This window comes from Syngnathus leptorhynchus, chromosome 1 (genome assembly GCF_054491065.1).
Source record: "Syngnathus leptorhynchus isolate UIUO chromosome 1, UIUO_Slep, whole genome shotgun sequence".
In the NCBI taxonomy this organism is placed as follows: domain Eukaryota; kingdom Metazoa; phylum Chordata; class Actinopteri; order Syngnathiformes; family Syngnathidae; genus Syngnathus; species Syngnathus leptorhynchus.
In genome coordinates, this window is record NC_141195.1 from 17,393,553 (window position 1) to 17,412,945 (window position 19,393).

Genomic DNA, 19,393 nt, shown 5'->3' on the forward strand with positions numbered 1-19,393 from the left:
CCTTTACCTTTCACAGAATTTTGTGTAATGGCGCCAGACTGAATAAGTACATTGGCTCAGGATGACTCATAACGGCCCTCTGAAAAAAGGGAGAGAGAGAGAGAGAGAGAGAGAGAGAGAGAGAGAGAGAGAGAGAGAGAGAGAGAGAGAGAGAGAGAGAGAGAGAGAGAGAGAGAGAGAGAGAGAGAGAGAGAGAGAGAGAGAGAGAGAGAGAGAGAGAGAGAGAGAGAGAGAGAGAGAGAGAGAGACTGCTGTATTTTTGGGTTACATTTTTCATTGTGCCTGAAGAGGGCGCCAGCCCACCGAGCGTTTCATCGCGTGACGCCATCAACATGCGTTCCGAGTTGAGCTCCTTGATTGTTCAATATTGATGACGTCACCGATCCTTTTAAGTCATTGTAAACACAATCGAGCAGCGAGCAAGCGACAACACAATGACTGCTTAACCGGGTAAGCTTCTGCAAGGACACCGTTCTGCCGTTTGCTTGCTTAACACATTTTGCTCTCGATGGAATTCACGCCTGTTGGAAATGACATTACGTTGACCCTCTCGGCGATTTCTACTTACACGCATGAATTAATGTCATCCATCACGTGAATTGGTGGACGTTGCGAAGCCGCATGACGTCAAGGAGCACGTGACGGAACTTGTACACTGTCAGGCCCATAACCATCAAATATATTTCCATCATCCATCAATTCACATGCCATTGTTCAAGTTCAGCACCCTCCCCGCCAAAATCACGATGTAGTTTTTTTGGGGGGGGCATTCATTTTACTATTTTCTGTCAAGCATTTCAAGGACTGATCTTTCAAAACCCACAACATTTTAATTTCTGCGACAAAACAGGCACCAAAGCTACCAAAAAAGAAGAGTAGACTCGTTTCATGCGTTTTCTGTTCTTTAGTAATCATCAATAGAACATGGGTTGGTTCCACCCAAATAACCAGTTTGTCCAAAAAAGCTTTTTGTAAAATGAAATATCATATGTCACGCAGAGAAGGTATTTTGAATCCTCAGGTGCAGCAGTTAATTGATTAATTGGCAATTAATTGATTAACAAATTAACAGTTGTAATAATCGATGACTGGTTTAGAGACCTTGTTTAACTTCAATTTGTCCAAATGCTCAAAAATTCAGTAGTAAATATTTACATCAATGAAAACAAAGTGACTGTCTTTTTGGTTCATAAAAGTAAGACATTTGTAAATTTCTGGTTTTGAATTCAGAAATCACAAGTAACATTTTTGCAGATTTTATGATGGACGTTACGGACTAAACCACATACCGAATTGTAATCAATTTAATAATGTCTTGTTTATGAATCAATGAAAAATGTCTATCCCTGTCATTTTTTAATTGAAACAAATATCGGTGTATATACGACCCATGTGTAGTCGTAGGCATATACTTTTTTACATGTTCTCGTCATATTGGGGATTTTAACAGTTAGCTGATGGATCCGGCACATATTCCCCATTGAGAATTGGAAGTGGACTGTATGATAGAATAGAATAGAATGTTGTGAAAATCATCAGCTTTCCTTCCTACCATTTGCGCTCCTTCAGGTGGCCTTTAGGCCAGAAGCAAATATGAGGATCCGTCTCCAGGGTCCCGGCCACGCTGGCCTCCTCCTCGCCGAGCTCAACCGCTGCCGCCAATCGGGCCGCTACTGCGATGTGTCCCTGCAAGTGGGCAAGCGCACGTTTGCGGCACATCGCGCTGTTTTGGCCTGCGCTGGCACGTACTTTCGCAACTTGTTCAGCCAGGCTCCGTCGGCCCGCACCGACCCCGTCTCGCTGGAGTTTATTTCCCCATCCAACTTTGAGAAGGTGTTGAGTTTCATGTATACTGGGGAGATCTTGACAGATCTCATAGATGTCGGGGTTCTTTATGAGCTGGCTGAGAGGCTGGGCTTGAGCGAACTAGCGAGTGCGTGTCACGCCACCTTCCCGGACCTGCAGGGTTCCATGTCAGCTAACGCCAAGGCCGGCAGCCCCGGAGACCTTCCGGCTGCCTCCTCCGTCTGTTCCTCCTCCGCCTCCTGCTCATCTCTGTCGTCTTCCGCTGCCCCGACCCCTGCCGGTGCCCTGTCACCTCACGCCAAAGTCGGTGCGGTGCCGGAGCGCCGGTCTCCAGCTGGGACTGCGCCCATGGACTTCAAAATAGAAGACATCCAGTCTCTTATAGGCTATGGGCAAATCGTTGCAGAGAAACCGGGACGCTGCGTTTTAAGCAGTGAGGAGCTCTCTGTGGGGGCTGAACTCTTAACCAAGAAAGAGCAGACAGTGGAGGAGGCAGTTAAAGGCAGGCCGAAGGTTTCTGAGAAGACGAGCGACACTGAGCCATCCCTCGCCTGCCCCTTTCCCGATTCTATCGCTCGACTCGGCTCGGGAACCTCCTCGCCCTCTGAAGGTCTCGCTAGCAGCGGGGAAGAGTTGCTGGTTTCGCAGGGGAACGAAGAGCGGCGAGCTCTGCGGTTCAATGGCGCAGTTGAACAGACGACGGAGGAGCAGTGGGGGGGGCTGGCAGGCGAGATCATTGAACTGAGCGACGACGACAACTTCATGGAGGAGAGAGATGAGGAGGACGACGAGGATGAAGACGACCTCTCTGTTGGAAACGGCCACGAAAAGGTCATATTTGCAGTGGTAATTTATAAAGTTTAGCCAGTTAACCGCCAGCCAACTATGCTGGGTTTTGGCTCTGGAATGTAACCGATGCATTTTGCATGTTCATATGACCCATTGTTTTTGTTTTGCAGGTTCTGGGAGACGTGCTGCTATGTCAAGCCTGTGCGGCTCCTCTACCCGCAGTTCCGGCTGCGCTGCGGAGACACGCCGAGAGCCACGTGAGCGAGCTCGGACAGTGCAGTCTGTGTGGCCTTTCGTTCCGGGACCGGGCCGCCGGGGTCTCCCACTCTCTCGCCCACGTGGGGACGCAGCTTTTCTCTTGTGACATGTGCCACCTGGACTTCTGCAGCCAAAAGAAGCTGCTGCGCCACCAGCGGAAGAACGGGTCCGGGCGTGCTAAGGCGTGTGCTAAGGCACAGCTCGGACAAGGCTGTGAGCTACGGTGTGCCGTGTGCGCAAAAGGCCTCAGCAAGGACTTCCAGGTTTGCCATCCATAATTGCCGCCCCTTCCAAAATTTATAGAATTGCCTATATATCAGGCAGGATGGGCAGCTTAAATGCTCGAGGGGGGGTCAATTTTTCATCAGTGCTATTTGGGTGCCACTTAGGACCCCTTCTTTACCTGATGTACTCAAAGTTTTTTTGGGTTGAGGTACTGTTTTTTTCTGAAAAAATATAAAGCCTTTGCACATTGTTCTATAGAAAGGGCAATACGTGACCCAGTGGAAGGGCACCTGTCAGCCATCTAGTGGTGATGGATGATATTACAACACTACAATCGACCTCTGAATATTCAGTTTGCATGTTCATGGATTTCTTTCTTTTCTCCCCCCCAATTTTGCAACAGCGATGTAAAAAAATTCTAATGTTCAACCAAAGCCATGCAATTAGTCAATAAACTTCAAGCACTTTATTTTTATGGTTTGATTCTATCTGTAAAGAAATTATTCACCATCAGAAGCCCTTTGTGTTGTTTTTGTCAAATAGTTTGGGGTGTCATAAAGCAAAACCGATTAACGTTAAAGTTGCTAGTTTTCTCAAGATATTTTTTTCAGCAAAACCTTTGTTTTCTCTTTTTGTTGATCAGAGACAGATCTGTTTCGTAAAACCCACAGATAGTCTGCTGCTGATTTCTAAAGAATTGCAAAAGCTAGAAAGAATGGCAAGAAATTATACCATGTATCATTTGAAAGTAGCGTATTGATTCGAAAATTGTGACTTGCATACTTTACATGCATAAGGTACCTCAATTGTGGTAATGAAAGACATTGGAAAAAAAAAATACATATAAAACAAGCAGCAGAATGATAGATGATAAAAATGTATTTTATTTATTCAAAATAATAAGATACTTGTAAGGAAAGTATATATAAGATAAAAGATAAAAATACAGCTTACAACGTACACGCTAATAATTCTCTGTCTCGGAATAAACATTACAACCTTTCTCACTTGCCTTTTTTTTCTTTTTTTTTTTTGCTACCAGATGGTGAGAGAGCATATCCTAAGCCACGTGTGCACCCAAAGCCTGAGCTGCGGCGTTTGTCACCTGCCCCAACGCTCCCTGTGCTCTCTGCTGTGGCACGCCCTCACCCACCTTTCGCTGCCTGTCTTCCCCTGCCCGTACTGCGCCCGCTGCTTTGTAGAGCGCCCTCTACTGGACGCACATGTGGCCGCGCACGGCGAGGACGCCAAGGAGCGCGAGGACATCCGAGTGGTCACAGTAGGGGGAGAAAATCTTTCGGGAACGGAGGCGCTCAATTGCTTCCTTTGCCCACAGACGTTGCCTACCTCCTCTGCCTTCCTGTGCCACCTCAGCCAGCACACATCGGAGTCCTTCGGGGGCGGCGGGGAAGGGAGAGGGGGTCCTGGCTTGTTAGGCAAGCGTAAGGCCGAGCAGCCACTGGAGTACCCGCCCTCCTCTTCCTCCTCTCCACGAGACCTCGGAGGTCTCGGAAAGATAAGTGGCACCACTTTTGGCCCAGGAAGCGAAACAGGCCTCTGCTCTCCTAATAAGTATTTCCCGGGGTCCACGCACAATTTGTCTTCCATTGCGCTGACCAATGGGAGTACGGGACACGATGGGGCGGCGGGCGTGCGCGGGAAATGGTACCGCTGTCGCTACTGTGGCAAGTGCTTCGCACACTCGGGTGAGTTCACGTACCACCTGCGCATCCACACGGGGGAGAAGCCATACCAGTGCAAGGTGTGCCAGCGCTTCTTCCGAGGCCGCTCCACCATGATCTGCCACCTCAAGACACACGCCGGCGCGCTCATGTATCGCTGCACCGTCTGTGGCCTCTACTGCTCTACGCTCAAAATGATGGCCGCACATATGGAGCTACACAAGGAACAGCTGCCGGACGATTTCAACATTGAGCACACCTTCATGTATAACGACCACTCCAAAGAAGCGCTGACTTCTGTGGACGCTTAAAGGACTCCTGGCACAGGTGTGTGTGTGTGAGTGTGGGGGTCAGGGGGTCATGTGGATTCAACACTCGATTGTGGTAGATGTAGTTGGCACCTAAAATGTGGCTACTTAAATACGTAGTTACAAAATGCTCATTTAGGCCCACAAAATTCTTCGCTGTAGTGACAGAATAAATATGACAACAAATTTATTGTCGGTACAATATGTGTATAACATGCACACAAAATCCCAATTACTAATTTATTTGCATAAAACGGCGCACAAATAATTTTTTTTTTTTTTTTTTTAAACTTTAGTAACTCTAAAGGGCCTCTATATAAAAATCCCAGTCTTTCTTCCATTTTTCATCAGCAAGCCAGCTTTCGATGAAAAACATTTCTGGGACATCCCTGGATCAGGGAGTAGAAAATGAGCGAATGATCGGACTCCAACCTGTTTATTCACATCCACAACATTTTATCTTCTACTGAAACAAAATACTGGACTAAATTATGGCCACAAAATAGGCATGACGTGCTCATGAAATACAAAACTGTGGGTTTAAAATTTTCCTGTGATATCTTCATTGTCCGGTTAAGCTAATGGAGCACAGCAGCGGATCCTTCTCCAGAAACTTTAAATGTCTTTCTTAGCAAAAAAAGCTATAGTCGTTTTGGAGTCTATTTAAAAAATGTCAAAAATGTCTTTACAATAATATGTTCTATGCTCCCTCACTATTCTAACCACGGCATTCTAATTAATATTGCATTTGTGAAATATGACTTAAATCGCTAATCCACCTGTTTTCCTCTAACTCAGGGGGCGGCCATTTTGCAAGTTGCTGTCAACTAAAAATGACATCACAGTGCCTAATTAACGAAAATGATGTTTTCTGTGTTTGGCCATGTAACGCTCACAAGCTGTTCCTGTAATGCCATCTCAGTCAACAAGCTGCCCGATAGGAGATTTGCTGCATATTCCAGAATCTATTCCAAATATTATTCAGAATACTGTTGCATGGAATATATTACTGTGCCAAATTTTTTTTGACTCGAGTTCCTCTTTGAATGCATCTCAGTAATAACAATTCTTTGTGGTGACTTGATTTTTGAATGTCTCTAGAGCGCATCTTCAGTCCAAAATCCAATTCAATGTCTGTCATTTGTATAGTCTCGCCCCCTAGATCTACTTTCTCATTTGTAGAGAAAGTGCGCTCCATTTTCTTACCCAAGTGTCAAGCCACAGCCGATTCTCAGACACAAATGTATTTGGTGAGCACCATCTGTATGATGGCCACCAAATACCAATTTTTTTTTTCATGATATAGTATTATTTTGTATTCAATTGCATCCACAACATACTAAATTCTGCTCTTAACATTGTTCCCAAAAACAAGTTAGATGTCTGAGTACAAAATGGAGCACACCTTCTGTAAAAAGTGCAACGTCCTCTACTTCTACATACTTTCTAGAAACGCTGCACTCTGCTTACCTAGCTGACCATGAATGATATTAATAGAATTCCTTTCTATTTTCTGGACACGCTCAAGAAATACCTAAAGAGTGAGAACTCTCGGAATGTTTCATGTTCACTTTGTAATTAGCCTTAGCTCATATTTATGATACTGTGACCGCTATGACTTTGTACATCTTTATACAATGTGTTTCTCTTTGTAAATGCTTTTTTATTGACAAGAATAGAACAAGTGCACCAAGGAAATTGTGTCATCATGCATGGTATGATTGCCTAAAGTTGTTTGATACAAAAAAAAAAGAACACATCCAGGCCGTGATGACACAGCACATTTATGCGACCACCCTTGCCCCTTGTAAAATTCTTGTCGTCCTCTTCCTGCTATTGTCCTAACACCGGCTCTTTCCCTTCTTTATTGTTCAAACTCTGGGACAAATTCCTCTTTTGGAAATGACAACAACAACAAAAGAATCAGCAGAAACCTTCTTACAAATGGTGTTAGATTTAATTTGTTCATGTTTTGTGAAATTTGTGAAAAAAGCAGCTCTGGTGCTTTTACATTCAAGAGGTTTTAACTAAATCATACTAATTTATGGCTTAGATAAAAAAAGAAAACATTACATTAGGGCTCACGGTCAGCTTGGAGACTGGCCAAGTGAGAGAAAACATACACAGGAGAATCATCAAGTGATGTTAAAAACATCTTTCCCTCTCTTTATGATGTTTAAAAAAAAAAACCTATATTTATTATAACACTGATTTTCATTTTTTGACAGATTTTTATTATTTGTTTTTATTACCACCTATCACCATTTTTTCGCAGGAGCCCCTGCTTATTTGCAGTGTTTTCTTCACAATTCTCCATTTAGTTCCATTTTTACGTGATTTGCTGTGCATTCTCTGTGCATATTTCATTTTAACAGGGGCAGAAATCAAATTTAGATAAAGTATGGAACCTATCCCATTTTTGTGGAAACCGCTGCTTTTTCGCAGTATTTTTTTCCCCAATCTGCCACTTAGTCCCGTTTTTGTTTTTTTTCAAACATCTGTTTTTACTGAATAAATTTTTTTCTATATTCAGGGTCTGAGTGAGTTTGCTCTCACAAATACCTGGGCATCCATTTCTGTGCATTTTCGGTTCATACAAAAATGTCACCAATATTCCTAGTCTTTCTCCCACTGAGGGGGCGAACATTTGGCGAATCTGTACACACGTCAGGGTTTGTTCAAGGTCGCAGATCTTTACCAACAGTTTTTGTTGTTTTTCTTATCGCAAGGAAATTCAAGTTCACAATTCCCTTGCGACAAGAAAAGTACAAGTAAATATCTGGTAACCATTTCATGAACATTTGCTTCCTTTGACGAACCTTAATGAGCATAAACATTAGTGTCCTTCGAAAACACTTCAGGAGGATAAGGGGCTCTGGTGAGTGCAGTTTGTGGCCACAAATGGGCATTTCTATCTATAACGTGGCCACCATTTTGTAATGTCTGTGGCTTTTACATCTATGAATTGACCAAACATGCCTGAATGCCTGAGGGAGGGAGTCAATCGATCGCTTGTTTGATCAGCCACTAAAGAACCGAGAGTCCACATGCAAGAAAATTCCAATCAGGACCCGAGATCTGACTGGCTGGTGCTCACGTCGCTCGACTTGCGGCGCGAGCCCCTGTCGCAAGCTGTCTCTCCTGTTCCTCCTCCCCCGTTGGGCTTGGTCCCCGTGTCCGTCTGCCGGGGTAGGCGGCTGACCACGGCGTTAATGAGGTTGTCGCGGAAGCCTTTGCTCAGGAAATTATAGAGGACGGGATTGGCCACGCAGTGAAAGAGCGACAGGCTCTGCACCACGCTGAACGAGAAGTAGACAAACTCCACAACGTTGCAGCTGAACAGACCGGGCGACAGGTCGCTGATAATCATCAACGTCATGACCAGGTGGTAGGGCAGCCAGCAGGCCACAAACACCAGAGAGTAGACGTGCACTAACCACACGTCCCGTCGGCCCTCCACGTCTGGTGTCGCACGCACGGTGCGAGCGATCAGCACATTGCAGGTGATGATGACTGAGGCGGGCCCCAGGAACTGGAAGATCAGGCACAGAAAGGCCACAGAGACGAACCATTCGGCATAATTGGCCTCCGGAAGCATATAGCAGCCCGGCTCGTCCCACTCCAGGAGGTCCACGTGGATGTTCTCCAGCAGTGCCAGGAACAGGGAGAAGAGCCAGAGACCTCCGCAGAGGGCCCAGCGGCGCCAGCCCGTCGCTGGAAACAAGACGATCCTTGACCGGTTTAGCGAAAGGTAGCGTTCCAAGGTCATGGCGGCCAGGAAGAAGGAGCTGCTGTAGAAGTTGACACCGTAGACCAGACTGGTGAGTTTGCAGAGGAAGCGGCCCCACAGCCACACGCGGTCCACGGTCACCTCCATCATGAAGAAGGGCAACACGATGATTACCATCATGTCCGACATGCTGACGTTGAGCACGCAAAAGAGAACGCCATTGGCCGAGTGGCGCCGCCGCCAGTTGACCCACAACACCACCACGTTCTCCAGCAGACCCGCCACGAACACAAACAGGTAGAGCAGGAAGAGGCAGATGCGGCGGTATTCCGCATCCAGCTCCAGGGTGCACTCGGACACAAACCATGGCGTGGCATTGGCTGAGATGTTGTCCTTCTCTACGCTCATCGTGGACGGCTCTGAAAACAAGTAAGACACGGCTGAAAATGAGACCCTTTTGAAGATTCACTGAAAGGAAATGTTTTCGGGAAACTCAGCAGTTGTCTAAGTGCAGAACCTATCACTTAATCAAATGTACAAAGGGTGCAGAACATTACACCGGCTTCAACTTTTTGGAAATTCATTATCAGGTCAAATTCAGTTGGTCAGAGGTGCCTTGAGATAAATTCTTTCGGTGAACGCACTCCAAACATTCGTAAATCAAATCATGTTTCCACAGGGCTCAAGTCACAACCAATTACGGCTCACCAGAAGATGAGCCATGATTGGTTGTGACAGCAAGGAGCATTGGACTTTTTTTGTGCATTTGCAATGACCCCTTCTATTTTTTCCAGAGCTGGATGTGTGAACTGCCTACTTTGCTCCACAGACGGCCATCCCCTTTCTTTTTTATCAAAGGTGACGGTAAGTCAAATTCAGTTCTAGAAAGAAAAAAAAAAATACGACTGCAATATGATCACAAAACGTCAGTATGACTAACGAAGGCTTTTCTCAGTCGGAGTAAAGTTTACACGGAATATGTTTCAAATATTAACAAGAAACGGACCGCACAATTCCGAATAACGACAATATCTTGCAAATCCAATGACATGTATATCAAAGATTCCGACAAAAAACTAAACATGACCCTTTAACTCTCAAACAAGGAGGTATGTTTTGCAGCCTAATGGACAAAGGAGAAAAAAAAGTTGAGTCTGTATCTAAGTTAAGGTTTTAACAGTGCAGTATTCCAATTCTTAGTCGAGGGTACGGCGTTTGCTTTTAGAGTTCAACAGGTTAATTGTTTTCATGTGCAATTTATCAATGTAGTTTTAGAAAACTGTCAACAATAACTCTAATATTTATAAAACTCTTTTCTGGCTTTTTGATGACCACCGTACGTATCTATGCACGCCGATAAATATTTAAACTCCACATTGTAAGGCTTGCCGTCAAGAATCAAAAGGCAAATGTCACACAAGACACGAATGAATGATCAGCGTACCTGGTGGGATCCTGATGCCTCCTTGCCTGCAAATTAGAGATGCTTTGCAGCTCTGATGTTGATGGATGTCTGAGCTCTCTGCCGGTCCGGTCCCACTCTGCCTTCTCCCCACTTTCTCACACATACACACACGCGCGCACACACAGATCTAACAGGACATCCTGTGTAAGTTGCAAAATTGTGGATCCGGCGATTCCCTCACCTCAACTTCAGGGTTAAGAGGGCAAAATAATAATCATTACCACCAGGACATTTGCATTTAATGCTGGACACTATCACAGTGTATATTTATTGAGCCGAGCCTGCCGTTTTAGGTTAGCCGAGTCTGACAGCACATCACCATAGAAAAATGGCACAAAGAATCTTCTGAATGATGGTTTCCATCAATTTGCAATTAGTGTGAAACGTAAACCTGTTCAGTTCCAGAGATAGATTAATGTCCGTACCAATTGGTCAAGGAGGCAAACAACATTGTAGTAAAAGAAGAAAAAAATAGAAATGACATAAAACATGTCGCTGATACATTTGGTGTACAAACTCAAAGAGGTGCCATAGCTTAGCGCACAACAATGGCAGGAAAGGGACACACGAGACAGGCAAGATGGGTTTGGGGAGAAGGGAAGCTGAGGAAGGGGCCCCTTTAACATAGCTGCACACAAACACTTCCTTAGCATCACATGAGTTATCTGTTTTGTCTGTCTAGTACTGTATCTTGCAAAAGTGAGAGCACCTATTTTATGAGCGGAGTACAACAGGATTACAGCGGCAAATTGGGAGGCTGTGAACTCCGGACATGCCCGAGCCGCTCAAAAGAAATGCTGGAAAAGAATGGTGGACTGACATAGTACTCGTGAGACTTTATGCCCAATTTGGAAATTTTTACATAGGAATCACATTTTAGCATGTTGATCAATCTACTTCTAATAGTGGAAATTAAAAAAACACTTTGTTGAGTAGCTGGCATGGAAGAAGGCAACACAAGCCAGTATGTAAACAAATGTTGCTTGAAAAAAACAAAATTATTGACAGGAATAATTGGAACAGATTTATTTTGTAACGCTTTGAGGAAGAGAAATAATTTCATTTCAGGTGTGAAAATGGTGTACTGCTCTGTGCCAAGGTCTAATTTGTGAAACATTACTTACATGAAACATGTCTTTAAAATCTCCCATTTTGTAAATATTGCTCTTAAAGCTATGAAATGTGGAGATTTCAAATGTATCCATCCATCTTACCAATGTTTCTATATGTTGTCTTCATTAGGGCCATGGAAGAGCTGGCGTTTATGCCTGCTGAACCCCCTGAAGAAAGGACCAAGTTTCTGGTGAGACTGGCTTCTACCCAGGCGACCCGACCCCGGAAGAGCAAAACAAAAAAAAACCCAGATGGATCGATTATTGCGCTTTTATGAATTTGATAGTCTATGCATCTGGCAATTCACCAGGGTTGTGTGCTCGTGTTGTGTTTCCGCTGCAGTGGCAGTTTGGAATATAGGAAAAGGTCATAAAGCAAAAAAAAAGCAGGAACATTTACATTGGCCTGGACCTGTGCAGATTAATGGATACGCTGTTCTTATTGCTTCTCGGAATTGTCAGCAGTTTGGGACTCGCATGGTGACCCTTTAGCTAGTCGCTCATCCTGCCTGGCACTTATGTGTGTGTTTGTATGTGATGAGAGACATCCAACAGTCAGCATGTTCTGTCTTCTCGAGTTTGACAGGAAGGAACCAGTCAGCAGAAATCCCTCTTCTGACACAAACGAGACAAATAACAGTCCCTGACCTCCACAACATCCTTGTCATCATCCTCATCTTCAACCTCATAACTGATTTAACACAAAAAGTTACGGTTATTGACCTCTTAGGTAAACTGGAATGGATGATTATTGTGTAATAAAGCAGCAAGGTGAATTAAAAGGATGTCATGTACCTCACCTTTGATAAGTAGCTGATTCGAAACAAAAGATGAAGGTATTCTAGAGCGTATTTAATCAATCAAAAGTACACACCGCAGTATATAATTCACCACTTCAAAGGGGGGGGGGGGTCCAAAAAGGTGAGTGTCCCTTGCAATAATCGCCACTACAATAAACAAACGAACAAGAATCATAATAAATCAAGTAAGATGGAATTTTTTTTTAATTCACCAACAATTTTAAAATAAAATAAACAGCAGCATGAATTGCACTTGTACTTTCTGCCAAATGCATTTGCTGTCATAGATGGATTTAAAAAGACACGTTTGTGACTCATAAATGAGAATATTCAGAAAAATCTGGTGAAATTAGCAAATATTCCACTCACACTTGCCTTTGCATCTTCCTGAACAGTAGGTGGCGGTGTGCGACAAATGATCGTAACCCGCCAGTAAACTAAAAGTAGAAAACGAAGAAGAAGCTTTCAACTTTATTGGGGATGAATGTTCACGACTAATGTAGTGAGGGTTGTTTTGAAGCGTCAAGTGCGTTTAAGTTGCGTGAATCCGTGTGACACATCGGTTCGGAGGTCGACGGCTAACTTCTGGTTGTCCTTTGCTTGAGCATCATTTGGTTTAGCTGAGCGGCGGTAATGGCTTCGCTGGGGAACTCGGCGGCCGCCTCGTCGAACAGCAGCAGCCCTATGGTGGTGCTGGCGCCCAAAACCAAGACGAAAAAGAAGCACTTTGTCCAGCAAAAGGTCAAAGTGTTTCGAGCCAGCGACCCCGTCCTCAGCGTCTTCATGTGGGGCGTCAATCACTCGGTGAGTCACCAGCTAGCATGCTAACGGCTGCTACCTCGCTTAGCATTTTTAGCTTGGATGTTAGCAGGTGCGCCAAACGCATGCCTGCATGCATGCGCGCACGCACAAACACACGCGCTCTCACGAAATTTTGCTCACCGTTGTGGGACTTCATATTCATATAATATGGCCTTAAAAACGAAACATGAGGGTTGTGTGTGTGTGTGTGTGGGGGGGGCATTTGCATATACACTAGAAAACGCTTGCTAGCCCTCCATTAAACACAATAAGTAAAGTACAGTATCTTCTAACAAATGAGTGTGCATAGGGCTACAATCCATCCATCCATCCATCCATCTTCTATACCGGTTGTCCTCACGGGGGTCGCGGGCGTGCTGGAGCCTATCCCAGCAGTCATCGGGCAGTAGGCGGGGGGGGGGACGGGGGGGGGGACAGCCTGAACTGGTTGCACATATAAACAAAGAGCCATTCAGTCTCATAGTCACACCTACGGACAATTTGGAGTGCCCAGTCAAACTACTGTACATTTTTTGGGAATATGGGAGAAAACCGAATCACACGGAAGAAACCCTTGCAGGCATAGGAGAACATGCAAACTCGACACAGGAAACCCAATCGAAACGTGCACCTCTGAACTGTGAGAGGGACTGCTAACCAGTTAGTATTCAGATTCATTGGACTGGTTGTTTGGTTCATACCTGGATATGTTTTTGTGTATTCACACCTGCTTCAAGCATATAAAATGAAACCCTGCTTTGTTTAACACGGTCCAATTACTACAGTGTGTTAATACATTTGCCACTGTTAATCTAGTGAAGGAATCGTGTTGTTTTTCTCCAGATTAATGATCTGAGCCAGGTTCCAGTGCCTGTCATGTTGCTCCCCGATGACTTCAAGGCCAACACAAAGATCAAAGTGAACAACCACCTCTTCAACAAGTATGTCGTCTCGATGAAGGTGCTTTCAAAGGTTACAGTCACGTCATTTTAATAACATCACAATGCTTTCCTCTCGGCACAGAGAAAATCTTCCTGGACACTTTAAATTCAAGGAATACTGTCCTCAAGTCTTCAGAAATCTTCGAGAGCGCTTTGGTATAGAAGATCTGGACTATCAGGTAGAAGACCTCTCTCTGCTGTCTTTACATGTCACTTAATAGTGGGTTAGGGTTAACGCAGCGACGGATTTGTCTTGGTGTTGAAACATGACTGACATGTCTTTATCCCCAAACTTCCAAGGTGTCTTTGACCCGCAGCCCCCCGACGAGAAGTGTCAATGACCAAGGGGAGGGGCTGCTCCTCAACTCCTACGACCGCACGCTGATCGTCAAGCAAATCTCTGGCGAGGACGTGGCCGACATGCACAACATACTGTCGGATTATCACCAGGTGAGTTGGAATGAGAATCCCTTGGACCAAATGCAAATAATAATTTGTATATGTAGTTCTTTTTAGACCAAACAAAATGTATCAAATTAATTAGTTAAAATAAAAAAATGAATGAATTTAAGTTTGTTTTCCTTGTATTTTATTTATTGAATGAATGAATGTCTTTCTATTTTTTCCATCTATGCCCCTCAAGCATATAGTGAAGTGTCACGGGAGTACCCTGCTGCCTCAGTTCCTGGGAATGTACCGTGTTAGCGTAGAGAGTGAAGAGACCTACCTGATTGTCATGAGGAACATGTTCAGCCACAGATTGGTAGTACACAGGAAGTATGACCTAAAGGTGAGGCTAAACGCTACTTCTTGCTTGCACTGCTGTGGTCAAACTTGTTTCCACAACATAGGCTTTGTTCAGACTGCAGGCAACTGCGACGCGAATTAAGATTTTATATTTATTATATTTTATTGTTTTAGATCACTGGAGATTTCTGCTTTGGATGACTTAGTTTCAAGATTGATTATTGGACAGAATCTTCATTGGTGTGGTTCTTCTCTGTGTTGAGAATTGAGATAATCAAACCACACCGCGCATTCTGACCAAAACTGTTAAATGCCTGATTTTCGATCCTCGTGTGGGGTCTTTCACAGATAGACACATTTTGAAGATTTGAAAAATCCTTTTAGTGTCTAACAAGCCTTATGGCCAACTTACATTGCAGTAAATTGTCGGTCAGTTATATATATATTTTTTAGGTGGTATTTGGTGTGAAATGTTTGAGAAAGATGCAGATTTTCAATCTTGTGATCTCTGCAGGGTTCTCTGGTGGATCGAGAAGCAAGTGACAAAGAACGAGTAAAAGCCGACGTGACTTTCTAATCATTTAACTTCCCAACATGCCAAAGTGTTTTAATCTTTGAATATTTTGGCTGTGCTTCAATTGTACAATTCAGGGTAAAGAGCTTCCCACCTTTAAGGACAAGGACTTCAGGAACAACATGCAGAAGGTGTACGTCACAGACGAGCAAAAGGAGAAGTTCATCGAGAAACTTAATCGAGATGTGGAAGTGAGTTGCACGTAAATGGAAATGATTTTATTTTGTTCCCCTTCACTGTTGCAATTGCTGTTTGCTATGCAATTTAAAATTTTATTTTTGAGTTTTTCTGTTTTTCTGTTTTTCTCCCTGTCATCATTTGAATATTTTATGATGTTAGATTTTTAGACTGTTGGTTGGTTTGATGCACACAGAGCACAATATTCTATGCATCTTAAAAGATAACTCCAAATATTCTGTAATGGCTGCTTGCAATCTGTTGTGGATGAGTTCATAATTAACTTGTTGCTCTTATTAGATTAGGCCTCTTTGGCGCGTCTAATTAGATAGACGCCTTGAGCTAGACTGTGATAGTGCTGTGACCTTTGTCTAGCTTTTGCTTGGCTTTCTATCTTTGGCACTCTGGCACACATCCAGTTGAATCCACATAAAGCCATCAGTTCGCACACTGTCACATGGGCTAGCAAAGACGCCCTCCTGTGTGGAGGCTGCTAAGACGGTATAAAAGTAAGTAGATACCATGGACAGTGTCACAATGCTCCTCTTTTCCTCAGTTCCTGGTGAAGCTGAAGATCATGGACTACAGCCTCCTGCTCGGCATCCACGACGTCGGCCGCGCCGAGAGGGAGGAAGAGGAAGGCGAAGAGGTTTCCAACGAAGAAGACCAGGAGAGTGAGAACGGCTTGGCCCCTGGCCCCGCCGTGGGATCTTACGGCACGTCTCCGGAGGGGATCGCCGGTTACATGTCCTGCTGCAAACCTCTCGGGCCCGGCGAGTTTGACCCTTACGTGGACGTCTATGCTGTCGCAAGCTGCCCTGGTGAGATTGTGTGCGGATACGCTGTAGCAAGTACACGTGCGTCTTTATTGTGAGCAGGGTCAGGCTGATAATGTTTTTTATTTTTTTATTTTTTTAACATCGATATTTTGCCGATAATTAATTAATAAGACAACTTCTTATTTGGTTTCGTAACACAAGAACAAAGCAATTTGACTGTTTTCAGTACGACAGACAGTGTTGCTGTCAATCAGCAGCCCCAAATTTTTCCCAACCGACCAATCTGATGAATGTCAAAGTTGACCAAGATTTTTGGGGGGTTACAAGGCACACTGGCTATTTTTGAGAAAATTGAAGGATTTTTGTCTAATTATTAAAAAAAAAAAAGAAAGTAAGATTATATCGGTGTTGAATCGGTAAAACTTTGGTCACTGTTAATTAAAAAAGGCCTAATACTGGCCGATATAATCAGCTGGCTGATTGATAAGTCGGGCCCTAATAAAAACCAACAGTAAATCGTAGATTGCAGCATCAGACGGAGAAGCTCCGCCAAAAAGAGCTCTCTCACGACGGTCCTTTTTGTTATTGCAGGAGCCCCTCAGAGGGAGGTCTACTTCATGGGCCTGATCGATGTCCTGACTCAATACGACACTAAGAAGAAAGCAGCTCATGCGGCCAAGACAGTTAAGCACGGGGTGAGTATGACGCGCAAGGGATTTGAGGAAGAAAGGAGGGCTGCTTTTGACTTTCTACTGACTCAATTCTGACCCGCTTGTCTGCTCTTGTGCCCCTTTGTCACAGGCGGGCGCCGAAATCTCCACCGTACACCCCGAGCAGTACGCCAAACGGTTCCGGGATTTCATCTCCAACATTTTTGCATAAACGACATGCCTTGCTATTGACCAAAATTGGTGCGCCCGGGCAAAATTTTGAATTTGTTGACATGAACACGACCTCCATTGCATAGAGACAGTATAGCGTGCTTCATTATCATGTGCTTCGTTATTTCTCTGAAGGGAAGAAATCTGGATCTTTAACTGACCTTGTTCAAGTGCACAATAGTTTCTTCCTTTTACAGTAAAGATTGCATTCGAAAAAGGAATTGCCCTTCTGGCAACTTCCCTTTGGCACTAGAGGCCGCTGTTGCGTAGTACTGGCATTCGAGTCCAGGAACTGGGCAATAGGTTCCCAGTGATTAATTCAAAGTTCCTCTTGAACCGTAGCCCATGATCTTCAGCTTCACTAGGAACTGAGGATGAGCGTTGTCAAACTGTGGAAGGTTTCTCTTAGTGGAAGCAAAACAATATGAATGAAACTTGTGGGAAAGAGAGTAAAATGACCAGCCTGTAAATGAACTCAACATGTACAAAACCGCACGTGGTTCGCAAGCACACTGACGTACATTCCGCCGGGAAGACAGAGTGTCACAGTTTTCTCTTGGAAGCAAATGATGATTAATGAGCAGTTTCAGAGGCCACGTGGCAGACTTGAATGAGTCACTAGCTTCCTGACGTGAATCTCAGCAACAAAGTGAATCGGGGACTTTGTTGGACCTTGAATGGAGATGAATTAAGGGTGCCCTAATGGCATGCATGAGAGATGACAAATGAGTGCCAAAATGTGTGCCATGTCCACAATCACGCATGCAAAATTTGCACTTGACTGTGACGGAAGTGCAAGAAATGAATTTGTTTTGAAAGGATTACACTACTTGTTAATATTTGACTTAAATATTTAATATATGCAATTTGAATTAAAAGCATATCATAGTGGTAGTTTATTGATGATGGTGTATTGTTGTTTTGTGTGGGAAGAATCGAGAATACAGTACAGTGACAATATTCGGTCATTTTGCAACGCGGTGGGCTATGTTTAGATCTGCAGTTGAGTAGTTTAGCAGTCAGCCTTAACAAAATGCAACATTCCAAAAACCTGGCATGGAAGTGTACAGAAACCTCTACTCTGTTTAAGGCCTCATCGATTGCACATGTATTTTTGAAAATCAGCATTTTGACCAAAATATATTTTACAAAAAACTTGGGATTGTTGTGTTCATTCTACTAACAAAGTTGTGAAATTTATATATTATTTTATTAATATATATATATATATATATATATATATATATATATATATATATATATAGTTTTTATATATATATATATATGACACGTCCATCTCTCAGCAGAATAATGCATTTCCTGTCAAGTGGTAAAACTGATCCCAAACTCAATTTTCTGTCAGCTTGGTCTGTCCAAACTGATACTAATTTGAGACAGGATTGAAAATATACATGTCCTGGAAATTTCTGGTATAAACTGAAAGTTACATATGCTATGAGTCATTGGCAAATGCAGTTGACATAATTCAAGAAACTTGAGGTAGGACTTGCAGTGATCGTGGTAAGTCCTTTGAGGGGAGGTTGATCGGCCATACTCAATGATGATTTATTGAATTCATTCATTGATTCCATTCAATGATTTTATCTCATGTTGAATACTGCATCACAATTTGGTCTCTCACCGCAGCTACAAATGTAAAATTAGAATCACTGTACAAAAAAAAAAAAATCAACATTTTTGACCAAAAATCCAATTATTTTCAAGAATGTAATATTTTGAACAAGCACAATCGTTTCGATTTTGAAAATCTTATAAACTTTAAGTATGTATGCTTCATTAATGAAGCGCTATGTGGACTAGCCCCTCCTACAGTGTCTACCTTGTTCAAATCTAAGACTAAGTGGCCCGAGAACCAGGGCCTCCTCAAAAGGAGACTGAGGTCCCCTACAGGAGAACAACGTTTGGACAGGAGGATATCTGTGAGAGCCACTAACATCTGGAACAGTCTTTCTCTGGATACACGGGAAAGCCTGATGTATACTGATGTTCATTAATGTGCATTGTCTCTGTTCAAATAAATCATCATTTGACCTCAAAACCTGACGTCAGTGGCATTGACCTATATCAGAAATAGTGCAGTGCAACACCACCATCTATTGTCAAAGTTATGGTACTACAACACATGCCGTCTGTCTCACGTTTCCAGTTAATGATTTAAGATATTTGTAAGATGCATTTAAAGTATCCCTTTTACTCAGACTAACGTTTGCAGCTTCCTTTTAATGTGTCAGTGGTCTCCTCCACCCTGAAGGGGTCGTACGAGAGCACACCGGGTCACGTCGGTCCTGTTCTTTTTC

At 43.6% G+C, this 19,393-nt stretch overlaps 3 protein-coding genes across 4 annotated transcripts; 2 read left to right on the forward strand and 1 right to left on the reverse strand.

The window, feature by feature from the left end:
- Nucleotides 1-337: 337 nt before the first annotated feature.
- zbtb39 (zinc finger and BTB domain containing 39) lies at nt 338-7,567 on the forward strand. Of its 2 annotated transcripts, XM_085925256.1 has the most exons (5): nt 338-450; nt 1,570-2,637; nt 2,766-2,852; nt 2,946-3,116; nt 4,121-7,567. In XM_085925256.1, exons 2-5 carry the CDS (start codon nt 1,594-1,596, stop codon nt 5,069-5,071), a joined length of 2,253 nt encoding a protein of 750 aa, XP_085781382.1. In that variant the 5' UTR covers nt 338-450; nt 1,570-1,593; the 3' UTR covers nt 5,072-7,567. The 2 variants fall into 2 exon arrangements, with proteins under 2 accessions (XP_085781382.1, XP_085781374.1); XM_085925248.1 differs by having other exon boundaries at nt 2,766-3,116; nt 4,121-7,565.
- A 565-nt stretch (nt 7,568-8,132) lies between these two features.
- On the reverse strand, nt 8,133-9,206 carry ackr5 (atypical chemokine receptor 5). The gene has a single exon (XM_085923619.1). It carries the CDS (start codon nt 9,204-9,206, stop codon nt 8,133-8,135), a length of 1,074 nt encoding a protein of 357 aa, XP_085779745.1.
- A 3,364-nt stretch (nt 9,207-12,570) lies between these two features.
- Nucleotides 12,571-18,230, forward strand: LOC147062350 (phosphatidylinositol 5-phosphate 4-kinase type-2 gamma). The gene is made up of 10 exons (XM_085922240.1): nt 12,571-12,979; nt 13,820-13,917; nt 14,000-14,096; nt 14,218-14,367; nt 14,561-14,707; nt 15,179-15,217; nt 15,316-15,429; nt 15,972-16,236; nt 16,786-16,889; nt 16,996-18,230. The coding sequence occupies exons 1-10, from the start codon at nt 12,809-12,811 to the stop codon at nt 17,074-17,076; spliced, it is 1,266 nt and encodes a 421-aa protein (XP_085778366.1). The 5' UTR covers nt 12,571-12,808; the 3' UTR covers nt 17,077-18,230.
- Nucleotides 18,231-19,393: the final 1,163 nt, after the last annotated feature.